This window comes from Apostichopus japonicus, chromosome 12, assembly GCF_037975245.1.
Source record: "Apostichopus japonicus isolate 1M-3 chromosome 12, ASM3797524v1, whole genome shotgun sequence".
Taxonomy (NCBI): Eukaryota; Metazoa; Echinodermata; class Holothuroidea; order Aspidochirotida; family Stichopodidae; genus Apostichopus; species Apostichopus japonicus.
The window spans coordinates 14,653,603-14,670,587 of NC_092572.1; the positions used below are offsets into that span (position 1 = coordinate 14,653,603).

The following is a 16,985-nucleotide window of genomic DNA, read 5'->3' on the forward strand; positions in this document are numbered from 1 at the left end:
TTAATTACTTAAAAGCATTATCAAAGCAAAAGGTTAATTTCCATTTTTTGTATAACTTTTTTATCCGCCTCATAATCGGACAGACTAAGCCCGAAAATTCTTGAACATAAAGTTACTTCATGTTGCAAAACATAGCACCAGATTGCATCTAAGGACCCTTGATTAATTTAAAATGTCTCCTCTCCCCCTTAGACCCCTCCCCAGGACATTCACAAATATAAACATTGTGCACCCAGAATTAAGTGCTGTGACTCCCCTGTCCCTCGATGATTGAAATGTCTGGCGACGCCACTGTGTGCAAGGTTACAATGACTAGACTGGAGTCAAACTGATCTTATCCAATTTTTTGGGACACTCTAAAGTCGTTTCGATTCGACACTGTGGCCATAGGCGTACGAGGCGGGGAGGGGGGCAGATTGCCCCCCAAATTTCCAGAGGACAAGAAATTCGGGCAAAAGTCCTGAACAATTAGGGCAGCCTAAGAGGAGAAAAAAAATATATATAAGTATGTAGTAGCTTGCCCGAATCTTTTTCATATTTTTGCCCGAAACTTCCGTGAAGAGCGTTCTGGTGTTATTTTTTTTGTGACATTAATATTAATATAGGCCTAATGATTTTCTTTATTTAGCATCGTGATGCCCGAATATTTCCGTGTAACACCACCGTAAGCGCAGCTCATCTGGGCTACCACGTTTTTGCACTATCGCCCAAAATTATTTACAGGGAACGCCGCTCACAATCGTGTGACAAGCATGCATGGAGGTTAGCAGTCTCTGAAGTGAAAAAACCGCAGTAAACATCTTTTTTAACTAGTCAACTGTATACCTGGACATCCCAGACATGAGTGCATATAAGAAACATTTTCTTTCTCATGGATGGGGGGGGGGGTGCCTACAAGCCTAAAAGTACAGGTTTATCATATTCTTTGTTATTTTTTATACTTTTTTTGTGAGACAAATTGCAGTCTCACCCGACACAGCGACATTTTCCCGCCTACGTGTCGTTGAACAATGTGTTTTTTCTGGGGGTAGCTGAGTACTGTGTTAAAATAATAAATACCGTAACTAAATAGGAGTTAAAAAACATACTGTCCTAGTTTTCCCCGTCAAAGTGATGTTACCATTTTTTCTTCTTCTAATTTACCAAATTTTTGGGGAAGTGTAAATTTCTAAACGTGAGATTATAAAATAAAGAATGTTTAGATGCAACTTGCAAGGCCTCAGAAGTGTCATTTCCGGCAATCTGAGAGGCATATTTTGCCAAAAAAATTCTTGTACGCTACGCGCCATCTGATGGTGGCGCTCCGCTTAGATAGTGTCACGGGAAATTTCGGGCACAAAAGTTTCTGCCCCCTCCCCCCCCAAACCGAAATGGTCCCGTACGCCTATGACTGTGGCCGACCATGACATCGAAGACATTTGGAAGTTGCCTGGTTGGGGGAGGGGTTGGTTAACAACAAAATAACAGCAACAATCCTGGAGCACGTACAGGATGAAGCCATCCAACCTATAGAGACCATCAGCGAGAACGCGGAGAGCGAAACCTATCAGTACGTAACATGATAACAAAAATTGATAGTATAGTAAACAGATGCAATACAAATTGTTGTCTACAAAACTAAGATTTTAGACTTTTATAAGACTCACTTCACATTGAGACCCAACAAACTACAAAAATATATCCCCACTGCAAAACTACGGAAGGGGCATGTACTGGGGAGGATGGGAGGGTCGTTGCACACAGGGTAATGGGTCAGTGATGTCGGAATATACCTTCTTCGATGACACAAGTGCAAATATTGATCATTATTATTACCTAGCAAACGCACTATTTTTAAGAAGAAAACTGGGCGTAACTATATGATTGTTCTAAGACGGTGCTAGAGCGCATTTCCTTCTGAAAGTAGCCTACCAAAAAAAAAAAACACTATAAAATATAATCAAATATTTTGCATTAACATCAGCCAATCATCTTTGATTTAACTGTATGATTTTAGAAGTAGACCAGTGCCAAAGCCAGAGCGGCTCGGTCGGCAATGTGCCACCACCCCCACCCCCCCCGCCCCTCCATCGACGGTCTCAATTTGACCGGGTCTCGTTCATGTAGTGTGTAGCTTATCCTAGCGCATGCCATGCGTTGAAGTTCTAACATGTAATGTCATGTAAACCGATATACTATAATTAAGGTGCCCAGGCGTCCCGAAAGTTTTCTAAAACCCCCATAGTATACTTTAGTATCCTCAAAAGGACTGGCAGTGGCGTAGCTAGGGGGTCAATGTTTCTTTCAGTAGTGGGTGGGCGCAATTTTCTACTCTTGCACTCGGGCGCCAAAACCTCTAGCTACGCCACTGAGGACTGAATATGATGTAAAACTCTTTATTTAAAACTGGCTGTTAAACATAACAAGTTTCGCCTATAGCCCTGAGACCTATTACTAAAGCTTATGAGTCTGAAGTTTTTCTCTCTATACTAAAAAATACATTTATTTACAGGCTCAGATATCAGCAAAACTCACTCCTTCTCGTTCGAAATCTTCCCCACTATGGAACGCCAAAAGGACCACAGTGACATGTACCACTACTAATTTGACATGTACTACTACTAATTCGAAGTGTACTACTACTAATTTGAAGTGTAATACATGTAAAATGTCGCGTACTACTACTTATTCGAAGTGTACTACATCTAAAATGTCGCGTACTACTACTAATTCGAAGTGTACTACATCTAAAAAGTCCCGTACTACTACTAAATTGTAGAGATGGCGCTATTCACAATCTTTCCGATACCATGTCATCGAGTTGCGCATCTGCATTAAAATAATGATGAAGAAAACATATTCTTCAATACTCTGTTGATTCAAATGTCTATTTTACAGTTTATACCTTTAAGGTCTGTGGCAAATATAGAAAATAGCATGTACTTTGGCACAGCTGGGGAACAAAAAGCATTCTTGACATTACAATGACGGGGAAATTGCTGCTTGTGAATAATAATGTGTATAACAATTTTAAGAGTTAAAAACTGGTGTATTTGATATATATATATATATGTAAAAAACTTGATGAACATGTCAAAAAAATAGGCGCCCAAACGCAAAATGCTGCTTTACATTCAGAAAAGACCGGTGAGGTGCTACTGTTAATGTGCTAAAGTTAGGCTTCCTAGACTTTTTCTATATGCTAGTGCCCCCTGTGCCCCCCCCCCCGGTTCCGCCGCCCTTGATCATTACATCAAATCATGTCGTCGTCATTTGAATTAACATAGTCATCAGTGTAATAAACGTTGTTATTTGATTTTGCCCTTTCTGCGTTCCATTCCTTCTGAATCAGAGTTCTAACTCATTCCCCATACTTAATAAACAATCTCCATGCAGGAAAAGTCCAAATGCCTCTTGTGAGTTAATTACTAGCTTAACATATATCTCATCATTATAGATAAATATATATCATTAACTGTAGGTCATTAATATAACAAGTTTGTATCCTCTTCAATTGTTGCTTTGATGTACATAGAGCTAAGTCATTATAATTTATATAATTCCCAATGATATAATATATATACAGTATGACTTTAACTTCAGAGAATTATTGGCTGTGATTTCTTCCATCTTACTTTATAGAAACACCCACTTCCATTTTGCATACACGTAAAGGCCTGCTTACAGTGGCGGCGGAACCGGGGGGGCTTGGGGGGGCTCAGCCCCCCCAATGAAAAAGTTGAGGGGGCAAATGCACGATAAGCCCCCCCAATATTTACCAAGACTCCGAAACGTTCATCTGCCCATTTTTTAATGCATACTTGTCGATCTGTCCGATGCACACGTATACTATATAGGTGTAATAATTAAATATGATAATTGATTGTCTGTATCATGCCTCATCGAATATTAGTGTTTTAAATAAGAGCGTAATAAGCTAAACGCTACACTCATCAACATTTGCGTTTACACTACGAGTACACGCAAGGCGTGGAACATGGCTCTATGTTTAAACGCAATCAATTATTCAACGAACAAAAACACAATATTTGCATTTCACCTGTACTGTATAGGGTACATGCATTCATGACATGATGAGAGTGCTAGGTCATAGAAATTTGTTGGCAACTGCACATTGTTTTGGAATTACCCATTTGTTGACAGTAAGAAATGCTTTCTGTTTTTTCTTATGACATTTATTTAATTCAGGGGCGTCGGAGCCGGTACGGGCAGGTCCGGACCAATATTCACGACGCAAAAAAAAAGTAGGATTAAAAAATGGAAAAAAAAAAATCTCGGAGGTATATGTTTCAATAATTTTCAATAATGATGACGGCAAATAGGTTAAATGTGACTACTCTGGCATGGCAGGAGTCTTGTTTTCAAGCTCGGGAAGTGCCATTTCCTGCAATCGGGGAGGCATATTTTCAAAATTTTCTCCATTACGCTACGCGCCAACCATGGTGGCACCCAGCGTAGTTTGACCTACCAAACGTCCCCCCGATAATTATGATAGTTGGCCACACTCTGAACCGCCGTACCAATCAAAAATAGCTTCCGACGATCTTGTAATTATTGCATTTAATTGCGAGTAGTAATTTACTACACTCAAAAACGTCATTGCGAGTACACGTCGAGTTATAGCTACTCTCTTAAAACACCATCGAATATACAAATTACAATGTTTTTACAGATTTTTACGTGCAATCTGAGAAATTGCAGGCTTGAGACCCATGTTTTAGGGCTAGGTATTCGCAGCATAAAACACTCGGGAAGTGCCGTTTCCGGCTATCTGGGGCGGTTTGAAAAACCCAAAATTTTCTTGTACGCTGCGCGCCAACCGATGGTGGCGCTCCGCTTAGATAGTCTCCACATATTAGCCCCCCCAATAATTTTTGCGTTCCGCCGCGCCTGCCTGCTTAATTGTGTCTTACTACTACATGTAGCAATTCGTTATAGATCAAAAGTCAAAATGAAGAATTCTTGAGAGCATTTCCAGTTACTCTTTTAACTTGACTTCATACAGGTCTTTCCTGTTCTGTACAGATATTGGTATCTGCTGCCGAATCTCATCCACTCTTCCAAGGTTTATCTCAGCTGAGACTATCTGTTCTTTCTCATCTGCTTTTGCTATAACATCACCCCTGAAATATGCAAAGAAAAAAAGCAGCCCTTAATGTGGTTCTTAATGTGGATCAACAAAATCATCACATATATGTCAACATAGTAAACAGGGCCAGCTTGAGCTTGTGTGTGTGTGTGGAGGGGGGGGGGGGGCGGGAGGGGAGGGGCGGAGCATTATGTAGGACCTTTCAAAAGAACCTATTTGGGTAAAGACAGGGCCAGATTTAGCTTGTGGGTATGTGGAGAGAGGGGGAGGGGGCAGAGCATTTTGTAGGACCTTTCAAAAGAACCTATTTGGGTAAAGACAGGGCCAGATTTAGCTTGTGGGTATGTGGAGAGAGGGGGAGGGGGCAGAGCATTTTGTAGGACCTTTCAAAAGAACCTATTTGGGTAAAGACAGGGCCAGATTTAGCTTGTGGGTATGTGGAGGGAGGGGGAGGGGGCAGAGCATTTTGTAGGACCTTTCAAAAGAACCTATTTGGGTAAAGACAGGGCCAGATTTAGCTTGTGGGTATGTGTGGGGGGGGGGAGGGGCAGAGCATTATGTAGGACCTTTCAAAAGAACCTATTTGGGTAAAGACAGGGCTAGCTTTAGCTTGTGTGTGTGTGGAGAGAGGGGGAGGGGGCAGAGCATTTTGTAGGACCTTTCAAAAGAACCTATTTGGGTAAAGACAGGGCCAGATTTAGCTTGTGTGTGTGTGTGTGGGGGGGGGGAGGGGCACAGCATTATGTAGGACCTTTCAAAAGAACCTATTTGGGTAAAGACAGGGCCAGATTTAGCTTGTGGGTATGTGGAGGGAGGGGGAGGGGGCAGAGCATTTTGTAGGACCTTTCAAAAGAACCTATTTGGGTAAAGACAGGGCCAGATTTAGCTTGTGGGTATGTGTGTGTGTGGGGGGGGGGCAGAGCATTATGTAGGACCTTTCAAAAGAACCTATTTGGGTAAAGACAGGGCCAGATTTAGCTTGTGTGTGTGTGTGTGTGTGGGGGGGGGGAGGGGCACAGCATTATGTAGGACCTTTCAAAAGAACCTATTTGGGTAAAGACAGGGCCAGATTTAGCTTGTGGGTATGTGGAGGGAGGGGGAGGGGGCAGAGCATTTTGTAGGACCTTTCAAAAGAACCTATTTGGGTAAAGACAGGGCAAGATTTAGCTTGTGGGTATGTGTTTGGAGGGGAGGGGCAGAGCATTATGTAGGACCTTTCAAAAGAACCTATTTGGGTAAAGACAGGGCCAGATTTAGCTTGTGTGTGTGTGTGTGTGTGGGGGGGGGGAGGGGCACAGCATTATGTAGGACCTTTCAAAAGAACCTATTTGGGTAAAGACAGGGCCAGATTTAGCTTGTGGGTATGTGGAGGGAGGGGGAGGGGGCAGAGCATTTTGTAGGACCTTTCAAAAGAACCTATTTGGGTAAAGACAGGGCAAGATTTAGCTTGTGGGTATGTGTGTGTGTGGGGGGGGCAGAGCATTTTGTAGGACCTTTCAAAAGAACCTATTTGGGTAAAGACAGGGCTAGCTTTAGCTTGTGGGTATGTGTTTGGAGGGGAGGGGCAGAGCATTATGTAGGACCTTTCAAAAGAACCTATTTGGGTAAAGACAGGGCTAGCTTTAGCTTGTGGGTATGTGTTTGGAGGGGAGGGGCAGAGCATTATGTAGGACCTTTCAAAAGAACCTATTTGGGTAAAGACAGGGCCAGATTTAGCTTGTGGGTATGTGTGTGTGTGGGGGGGGGGGGGCAGAGCATTTTGTAGGACCTTTCAAAAGAACCTATTTGGGTAAAGACAGGGCTAGCTTTAGCTTGTGGGTATGTGTGTGTGGGGGGGGGAGGGGCACAGCATTATGTAGGACCTTTCAAAAGAACCTATTTGGGTAAAGACAGGGCCAGATTTAGCTTGTGTGTGTGTGGAGGGAGGGGGAGGGGGCAGAGCATTTTGTAGGACCTTTCAAAAGAACCTATTTGGGTAAAGACAGGGCCAGATTTAGCTTGTGGGTATGTGTGTGGGGGGGGGGAGGGGCAGAGCATTATGTAGGACCTTTCAAAGAACCTATTTGGGTAAAGACAGGGCTAGCTTTAGCTTGTGGGTATGTGTGGGGGGGGGGAGGGGCAGAGCATTATGTAGGACCTTTCAAAAGAACCTATTTGGGTAAAGACAGGGCTAGATTTAGCTTGTGGGTATGTGTTTGGAGGGGGGGGCAGAGCATTATGTAGGACCTTTCAAAAGAACCTATTTGGGTAAAGACAGGGCTAGCTTTAGCTTGTGTGTGTGTGGAGGGAGGGGGCAGAGCATTTTGTAGGACCTTTCAAAAGAACCTATTTGGGTAAAGACAGGGCCAGATTTAGCTTGTGGGTATGTGTGGGGGGGGGAGGGGCAGAGCATTTTGTAGGACCTTTCAAAGAACCTATTTGGGTAAAGACATGGCCAGATTTAGCTTGTGGGTATGTGTGGGGGGGGGGGAGGGGCAGAGCATTTTGTAGGACCTTTCAAAGAACCTATTTGGGTAAAGACATGGCCAGATTTAGCTTGTGTGTGTGGGTGGGCAGAGCATTATGAAGGCCCTGTCAAAAGAACCTATAAGTATAATGACAGTTATTTTAAGTAAGCTAGCATGTAATGGCAGTGTTGTAATATAGGCTGCCAGGCAAATTCTACTAACATACCAAAGAGGCTTTGTAAACTGTGAGATAGTAGTTTTAAATCGTGGATAAGTGGTCAAACAAAAGCCCATACACACAATACATGTACACAGGTAGGAAATGTAAACGGAACATCATCATAGGCTTGTTTTCTCGAGTTTCATGATTTGCTCTGTCTTCCCCTAAAACTTCAGATGGAAATTATACCCTGACTCCTCACAGATCTGTATCGAGATGACATTTTGTGAATTAAAGAATTCTAACCTGCCATAGGGAGGCAATGTAGTAAAATAACTTACCAGGGGCTGACAATGGTGCTATGTCCCCATGCAATATATGTAGCATCTACATCTCTTGCTGGTGATACCGTGGCAACATAAAGCTGATTATCAATGGCCCTTCAAAAGAGAAACATATAATTTGACTTTTGTCTAAAGTCAACAAGTGCAAATCTTTCTGATAGATGAGTTTAGGGATCCAACTCTGTGCACTTCTGATGCCTCATGTCCCACTGCAAATCAGTTATATATACCTGACTTTTGATAGATTAAAGGGTGTGAAGACTCGCGTACAAAGAAACTTCTCATGCCGGTTATCTGACCTAGTTTCGAATGAGGTGTAACAGAAGTGTTAGACTCCACCACCAATCCCAGAAAATACCCACACAGCTTGCTACCGTTGGTAATTAGACACTAGTGTACAGTCAATACATAAACATACTATAAAGTGCTTGAATACTAGTCAAATGCCTTACAGACCACCTGTAGTCCTTCATTCCTTTCATCCAATATGACTCAAAATGCATTATGGGAATGATCTGAAGAAGAGATTAGACAGCTTTTTGAACAGAGTTACTATTTCAAACCAAAAGATCATCTATGAAATTGCAGTATCTCCTCAAAGTATAATTTTGTCTTATATCATTTTTAATTTTATTTTTATTGCTATTGTTATTATTTTTAGGTTTTCTTAAGTTTGGTAATTTTATATTCCAGGTATTGGTTTTTTGTACAGTCCTCTTGAGCATGTTATATTTCATGCTAACAGCACTTTAGTATATGGTATTTATTATTATTATATATATAATGTTAGTTTTGTTATAGTTTAAGAAACAGTAGAGGTATCCATGGTACTCACCGGCCCCTCTGTATGGCTTCCCAATGAGCTTCTCCTGTGGTCATGTTGAAGGCCCCTGGATAAACGATTAGCTTACAGCCTGAATGTAGAAAAGTAGAACAATTAATCTGCGATGATCATTCAATGTTATGAGGATTAAATTAGTTAAGTCTGTCTTTTGCAAATTCTGATATTGATCTTTTGAGGCATATCACTACTTTTTCATGCAACTGGGAAGAAAAAATGCTTTTCATGCAATTTTAGGCTACGTCAAGTGTCAGGGAACACTTTCAATAATTTTGGATTCGGACTCACTGGCATTTCTTTGACCAGTCATATCCACCCCAAAGCTATTCTTCCTCTATTAAAGCAGCATTTTGCGTTTGGTCGCCGTTTTCTACTTTTTTGACATGTCCATCGAGTTTTTTTACGTATATCAATCACAAAACAGCAAACTAAGATATTAGCCAAGATTTTCCCTGCCAACAACGTTAATTGGCAAGTAATTAAGGATATTTGCAGATAATGCGAAAAGTGTCCACGACAAATTCCACATTTATAATTAATCGCATACAGTTCCCCCAAACCCACTAGTTTGAATTCAACCAATCAGAGATGCAGGTTTAGTTATGAGCCGTTGCTAAAAATAGATTCAAGACCAGTACAACCAGGAAGTTGTTATGGAACTCCCTGGTACAACTGCCATATAGACTGTACACAAATCAGGCATGGTGTTGTATTACATATTGGTCAATGACGTTCGTAGTGTTTAAACATTCATATTATGGGCAAGGTTTATTGGGATCCCAACTGAAAATATCTTGGAGAAAAACAAAGTTGAAAGTTGCAAATTTTTCGACTTTTATGCCACCATTTGAAGTGAGATTTAAATAGATAAGCTAGTTATGTATGTCATTATGGCATAGTGGAGTAAGTGAGGTTGAGAAAAATCATAGAAAAGGACGCAAAATGCTACTTAGGGATAGGGACATTTTAAAACTTACCAAGGTTCTTGTAGATCTGAGCTAGTTCTGCAAACCTCATGTCATAGCAGATCCCTATACCAACTTTACAAAAGGCTGTAAAATATAACAACATGTAATGTGTATATTTAATAGATGGATTCATCAGTCCTTACTATGAAAATGACCACTCCAACTTTCAGGTAATAAAGAGTACGTCTTTGTCACCTAATTTGGCAAAGTTCATTAGTGCATTAAAACATACAGTCATAATATTGGCAGGAATCAAACTTTATTTTTATTTTTCGTTATCCAAATTATAGCAGAATCTTTCGGTCTCTTCTCATATAAAGATGCAGACTCTATTGTTTGCTTTATTCCATCACAGTTGTAACTATGACGACACAGTCTGGAATAATACCGATACATTGTTGTCCTGATTAAAAATAAAGCTTTGATATACAGATTACAAGACAACAGACTGCAACAGTCCGAACAACATGAAAAGGCAAGAAACAGTACTCACGAGTCTCAAAAGTGGTGAATTTGCTTCCAGGATGGAGAACTTCTGATTCTTTAAATTTGATCTTGCCTGGAATATCAATATCAAAGAGGTGCATCTACCACAAAGAAAGACAGAAGGAAGATGAACAAACAGAGCATTTAGATAATTGACCAATTATTAGCTAAGATACTTTTGTGGAAATTGCCCAGGGTTTTACACGTTTTGGTCAAAAATATAGGCATGTTGTTAACACATTGCAGAAGCTAGGAGTGTGGGAATTTGGAGTTATCTATTGGACAACTTTGCCGTGCACCATAATTGAACCCATCATGCTATGGGGTAGGTTTAAATCACAATAATTATAATAATACATAACTTTTATATAGCGCCAAACAAACAATGCAATAATTCTCGTAGCGCTTAACATAATAACAACAGTTATAACATATATGCTTTGGTGAAAAGATATTTTGAGAGCTGATTTGAAACCGGTCACACTATTGCACATTTTTAGACAGGGGCGCTTTGGCAAATGTGTTGAATATGTCGATCCATTGTCATGTGATTATCAAAAATGACACCAAGATTGCGGAGATGATCAGTGTAGTTGATACTGATGTCACCGACGGAGACGAGGGGAATGGTGTGTGTTGGCCTAAACCAAGACCATATATATGTATCACTTCTGTCTTACTATCATTGAGTTTTAATTTGTTTGCTAACATCCAACTTCCTATATCTGACAAACAATTGTCCAAACATTGTAATTCTGAGGAGAGATTGCTACCAAAGCTTATATATAGCTGGCTGTCGTTGGCATAACACATGTAAGTAAGTTGGTGTCGGTGCATGATATCACCAAGGGGCCCCATGTATAAACTAAACAATGTCGGACCCAATCAAGCTTGTTGTATGCTTGATGGAAGCTTCAACAAGCTGGCTGTGACTAATGACCGATTCTACCAAACCATATATCACCATATTGGTCATTTCACACTCCCCTTGTTTACAATTAATTACAAGCATTTGCAGTACATTGCTACCTATTCAGAAGAAGAAAACAATGACTAAATATTGAAATCAAAGTATAATTGTGATCAGTCTAATTTACTCAGTAATATGACAGGAGATGGTGGTTTTCATTCAATGAGGAATTAGCAAAAATTTTCCCTATCTTTTTGAATGAAAATTAACTAGTGCGACTAGAGTAATCCTTCCACAACTCTTTCCTTACGTGCACTTTAGGCTAGAGTTAAGTTACAGGTGATATTTAAAAGAAGAAAAGTTCTATTGGAGGCTCTATGAAATTATCAATATATCTTTTAAGAGTTTAATGACAGAAGAAGATTTATGGAAAATTAGGAAAAATATCACTTATATGCACTACTATTATTAGTTCATTATCAGATAGCCTCGCTACCTAAACTTTATCTATTAATCAAGGTATGACCATCACCTTTCTATGTTTAGCAATCATTTTCCCCTCTGGATCAAAAACTGTGGCAGTGTTGTAGTATTTACCATCCTCTTCCTCAGGAATGGAACCTGGAATATTTAAGACAAAAATCATGTGAAAATGAGAGAGATTATAAGGTGAGGAGATAAAGAAGATATAGAGAAAAACAATGCAAATTGACTGATTAGGTTTTTAACAATAAAAGTAGTCTGTATAAGAATGTAAAATCTTAGACAGTACTGCAAGTTTTACATTGTCCAAGACAGGTTAATATCTTTCAATACAGGTACCTTTGCTATTGTTAAACCAGTGGCGGCGGAACCGGGGGCCTTGGGGGGCTCAGCCCCCCCAATGAAAAAGTTGAGGGGGCAAATGCATGATAAGCCCCCCAATATTTACCAAGGCTCCGAAACGTGCATCTGCCCATTTTTCAATGCATACTTGTCGATCTGTCCGATGCACACGTATACTATAGAGGTGTAATAATTTTAGTAAATGCTGGGGGGGGATCCTCGGCACGTCCCCTGGCTATAGACCACATTGTCACCCCGACCGCGTCTTCACGCCCCGTGAAAAGTGGAAGCAGTGAGTGTGAGTACCGGTAAGCGCAACACAACTTCGTCTTAGGCCAATGACTTGCCTCATTTCAGCCAGTTCTCCAACATTCCCTTACTACACTCAAAAACGTCTTTGCGAGTACACTACGAGTAATAGCTACTCTCTTAAAACACCATCGAATATACAAATTACAATTAATGTTTTTACAGACATTTATGTGCAATCTGAGAAATTGCAGGCTTGAGACCCATATTTTAGGGCTAGGTATTCGCAGCATAAAACACTCGGGAAGTGCCTTTCCGGCCATCTGGGGGTTTGAAAATAGATAGTCTCCACACATTAGCCCCCCCAATAATTTTCCCGTTCCGCCGCGCCTGTGTTAAACTACCCCAGGAACAATCCCTTGACGCTCCCAACCACGATGCCATTCAATGTATGTTCACTTCAGAAACTTGTGTGAGCATCTTGGTGTAGAGTTTCGGGGGTAGTTCCTGTTGGTACCTGTGGTGGGAGCCAGCTCTGTCATACTAACAGAGTCCAGACAGGTAATCATTGTCGCTTTTAGATACCCAAACCAGGGTGTTTTGGGTGAAAATGAATTAACCCACAATGTTTTGTGCTCATTTTACATATATATAGTACAGGTTTTTAATGGGAGAGTGAATGTGTGTACACAACATTTATCATGTACATCATCAAAGGTCTCGACTGCAATTAACACACCTTTGAGCACAACTATATCATGTGATATTATTGCGTTCACATAATGTGCAACTGAAGTTTTAAAATTTGACTACTTTATGAAACATGAATACTACAATGCCTAGCATAGACCCATTGAAAGATTCTGGGCTCTATATATAAATTATACACCTAGTTTTAGGCCTAATTGTGCCATCGACGCACTAGTTGTTATGGCAATGGAACGTATTTAGCCGGATTTTCATTACCTGGAGACAGCTGATACGTTATAAAGTGAATGAAAGATCTCTCGACCGTTGATGTATTTTTAAGGAATTTGACATCTTCCACTTCGACTGCTTGAGACTTTGTTAGCAAACTTTGTGCCATATACTGCCTTTAAAGTAGAACAACTTGAGTATGACTTGACTTTAGTTTGCCCAGGGTGTATTGTTCAAAATATACTTCAGTGTCAAATTAATATCTGAAAAAAGAGTCTCCAAATTTCAGCCACCAAAATCCATTTAAAAAGAATGTCTGCCTAAAGTTTAGAGGGACAGAACCAAGAGGAATGTTATGTTTGATCATTTCCAGAAACATTAAAAATAGTACCATCTGGAGTTAATTACTGATGATCTTTAGATAACAAAGTTACTGACTATAATTTACCTCCAATAACATATGCTTTAGTTTCTTTTGCAATCCTAGACAAGAAGTCTGTTGATTCACCAGGAATCTTCTCTGCATACTTGGCAAAATATTGTGTCCCATATGGTGAGTTGAAGCATTCCTGTAATACAGAAAAATTGCTATCATAAACATATATAACTGAGTATGAAATTAGATGCTTTCAGTCATATTAAAGGCATGTATACAATATACATTTCTAACTACATGTATGAACTTTTTAACAAGGGAAACACCCAATTTCCTTCCACACAAAATCCAACTAATTATGTAGTATATTAAAGTAAATTTACAAACCAGAAAACACTGACCAGGAAAATATATATACAAAAACATGAAAAGAATCAGGAAATGCACACCTAGAATGGGATTAAAAGCCAGTGGCAAAAGGCAAGTTTGATAGAAGCAAAATGACTTGGGTTAATTTTGTACATTTGTTCATTAAGTAGTCTAATGACCTACTGTAGCAAGGATCCTTTTTATCTACCTAAACCTATACCATGCATTCATTAAAGGGTGTGAAGACTCGCGCACAAAGAAACGTCTAATGACGGTAATCTGACCGAGTTTCGAATGAGGTGTAACAGAATTAAGTGTTAGACACCACCATCGATCCCTGAAAATATGCACACAGCTTGCTACCGTTAGTAATTATACACTAGTGTACAGTCAGGACATATATACAGCTATGGTCAATACCCACAGCACAGTGTACAAACGATACATGGATGGACATCTCAGGTCCACCTAAAGAAAACAGGGTATCACGTTTCATTATTGTCTACCTTTTTTAGCGACAAGCAGAATTATTAACTTGCAAGCAGTTAACTTTTTCAGAGCGCCGCACGACATTTGGGGCGAGTCTTCAATGCCTTTAAATGACAAAAACTGGATCAAATAAATATATGCAGTGACTCAAAACTGATCCATCAATTCATGACTTACTGGAAGAGCGATCACTTTTGCTCCTTCTTTCACAGCTTGATGAATCAATGCTCCAGCTCTCTCTAAATTCTGTGCCTTATTTGCTGAAACTGCCAGCTGAACAGCAGCAAGACGAAACACTGTGGGAAGAAACAATTGCCTTTTAAAACAGGTCTGTCCAACTACTATACGATAAAGATATAAACATGATTGTGTACACTACAGATACATTCACAAGACTTCCAGCAGCCGACAAGCCTACTTTTTCTTCTTTACATTCATCGGCTCAGTAATTATTGTGTGCATCATTCAAAACTAAGAATAGGACACAGCGAAAATTAAGATTTGTGTCCACTATTGGCTCGCAGAGGTCATATAGCCTCTTGACGAACAGTTTTCATTACAGATATTTTCCTTATTACACAAAGAAGACACAAAGATGGACTCTATCCAAATAGTCAAACACCCGTAAAAAGAATATCACTTATTTCTAGAGTGGTCAACCTGATCTGCATTGAGTGAGACAAGAGCTTCAGTTAGGAAGGCTTTCAATATCAGGTTGATTAACTGGACATACAACTAATGTGTTAGCAAACACTGTTTTCAGAGCTGTGCATGCAGTATGACCACAAGCCTGTAACTTTAATCCCCAAATAATTAAGGGAGATATGCACTGAAATTTGTTGGAAATGTGTGCATTTATATGTATATATAGTGATCTTCCCGCAAGCAGGAACTCGCGAAAGAAGCCATGGAGGTTTATAGACTCGCATGCTGACCGTAACCAATCTCTCGGCACACATCCATTTAACGTCCATGTCGGGAAGTTGTTATTGAACAACACCCTTGCCAGACGACACACATTGCTGTCGGCGGGGAATCGAACCGGGGATCTCATGACTGGGAGACGCCGGCGTTAACCACTAGGCTTTAATTACACTTATATATTGACATGGATGATTACATACAGAGTGGAATTTCTCCTGCAGCCTATAATGACAAGTAGAGTGGCGATATCTGTTATCAGAAACAATTTAGGATGTGTGGGTAAAGTTGGTAAAGCAAGGTTTATTACTTTCTGATTGACTGAAACTAACCCGCAAAGAATATACGTGACGTAAATTTTCATTCCCATACTTCATAGTCCTAGCCCGAGCTCAGTTTCCACCCCCTCCTTCCCCTTGGCCTAGTTGGGCAACCTTACCAGCTCTGAGAATATTATTCTTAAGTTACTTGTAATGACTGCAAATCTTAGCAAACCAAAAATTAATTAGCAAAACGAGCCTCAAGTGTTTACACACTGTGTAGGCCCTATATTGCTTAGCCAGAGGCGTCTACTACGTTGGCTAGCTTTACTGTTTACCACTAGCTATATATTGGGACTCAAACATAGAACATAGTATAGGCCGATGCTAGTAGTCGTATTACACCAAGTTATCTTAATTGAAGCATCCATTTAGCTGCTGTATTAATTATTGATGTTCTGTATAACTTGCTATTCGATGATGTACTTCAATACCAATTGTGCGAAATATGACAACATCACGACCAGGCTACAGATTGTTTAGACTTGATGGAAGAAATATCAGGGTAATATGGAATACCTGAAGCCATATCGAGAATGTTTACGATATCTGTCTTCACTGAGTTATTTTCTTGTCGAAATTGTTCATGACGTCTTTTGATCGGAGGTGGAAAGGTTTATTTACGTGATCGAAATTTTAAGGGTATTCCCCTTACCCAGGCGCATTTCGGTGGTACATAGGTAAATCAACTTACTGTACCAGAGTTCTGTTGTGAAAACGCGTTGTACTACTCAAGAAAATGTCAACTCCTTTGTTATTTTCGTTTATAGTCGACTTAACTGTTACAGTATAGTCGATGAAAACAGATATTCTTTAGTGTTAAAAGTATCGTAGTACTACGGTTTGCTTGCGCCTAACGAACTACCCTAGAGTGAACGGGATTTCACAATATTTCAAACGTATAAACGTCTACAGGTTACCGTAGGTGATATTGTGTAATTTAAATCGCTGTTATTACTTTCGCTTCGATCTACCTTTGGCATCTCACCTTCCCTGCTGAAGGTCTTTCAAGGTATCAATCCATAGCACATGGTCCCTTCCCACCAAATGTGCGAATTGATTACATGGGATCGCACAAATAATATAAATTTCTAAGTGAGGGGAGGGGGTGAGCGGCGGCCCTCTCTTTCCTTTTTGTTCCTACATCTACGTTTTAAAGAATTGTTTAATAAACTTTCAAACCATCGTATCATGTTGTTGCATTATTGCATCCCTGATTGGTATGCTTGCTATCTAAATGCTTAGGTTAGTTTTAGTCTGTAACAGTAGATAC

At 40.1% G+C, this 16,985-nt stretch overlaps 1 protein-coding gene across 2 annotated transcripts; it reads right to left on the reverse strand.

Moving 5' to 3' along the window:
* Positions 1-2,552: 2,552 nt before the first annotated feature.
* LOC139976983 (omega-amidase NIT2-like) lies at positions 2,553-16,430 on the reverse strand. Of its 2 annotated transcripts, none has more exons than XM_071985920.1 (9): positions 16,407-16,430; positions 14,649-14,767; positions 13,686-13,806; positions 11,778-11,866; positions 10,343-10,436; positions 9,859-9,933; positions 8,876-8,954; positions 8,038-8,136; positions 2,553-5,123 (listed from the first exon to the last, which is right to left on the reverse strand). In XM_071985920.1, coding segments are annotated over exons 1-9 (822 nt in total). In that variant the 5' UTR covers positions 16,408-16,430; the 3' UTR covers positions 2,553-4,978. The 2 variants fall into 2 exon arrangements, with proteins under 2 accessions (XP_071842021.1, XP_071842020.1); XM_071985919.1 differs by lacking the exon at positions 16,407-16,430 and adding an exon at positions 16,232-16,397 and having other exon boundaries at positions 2,736-5,123.
* Between the last annotated feature and the right edge of the window lie 555 nt (positions 16,431-16,985).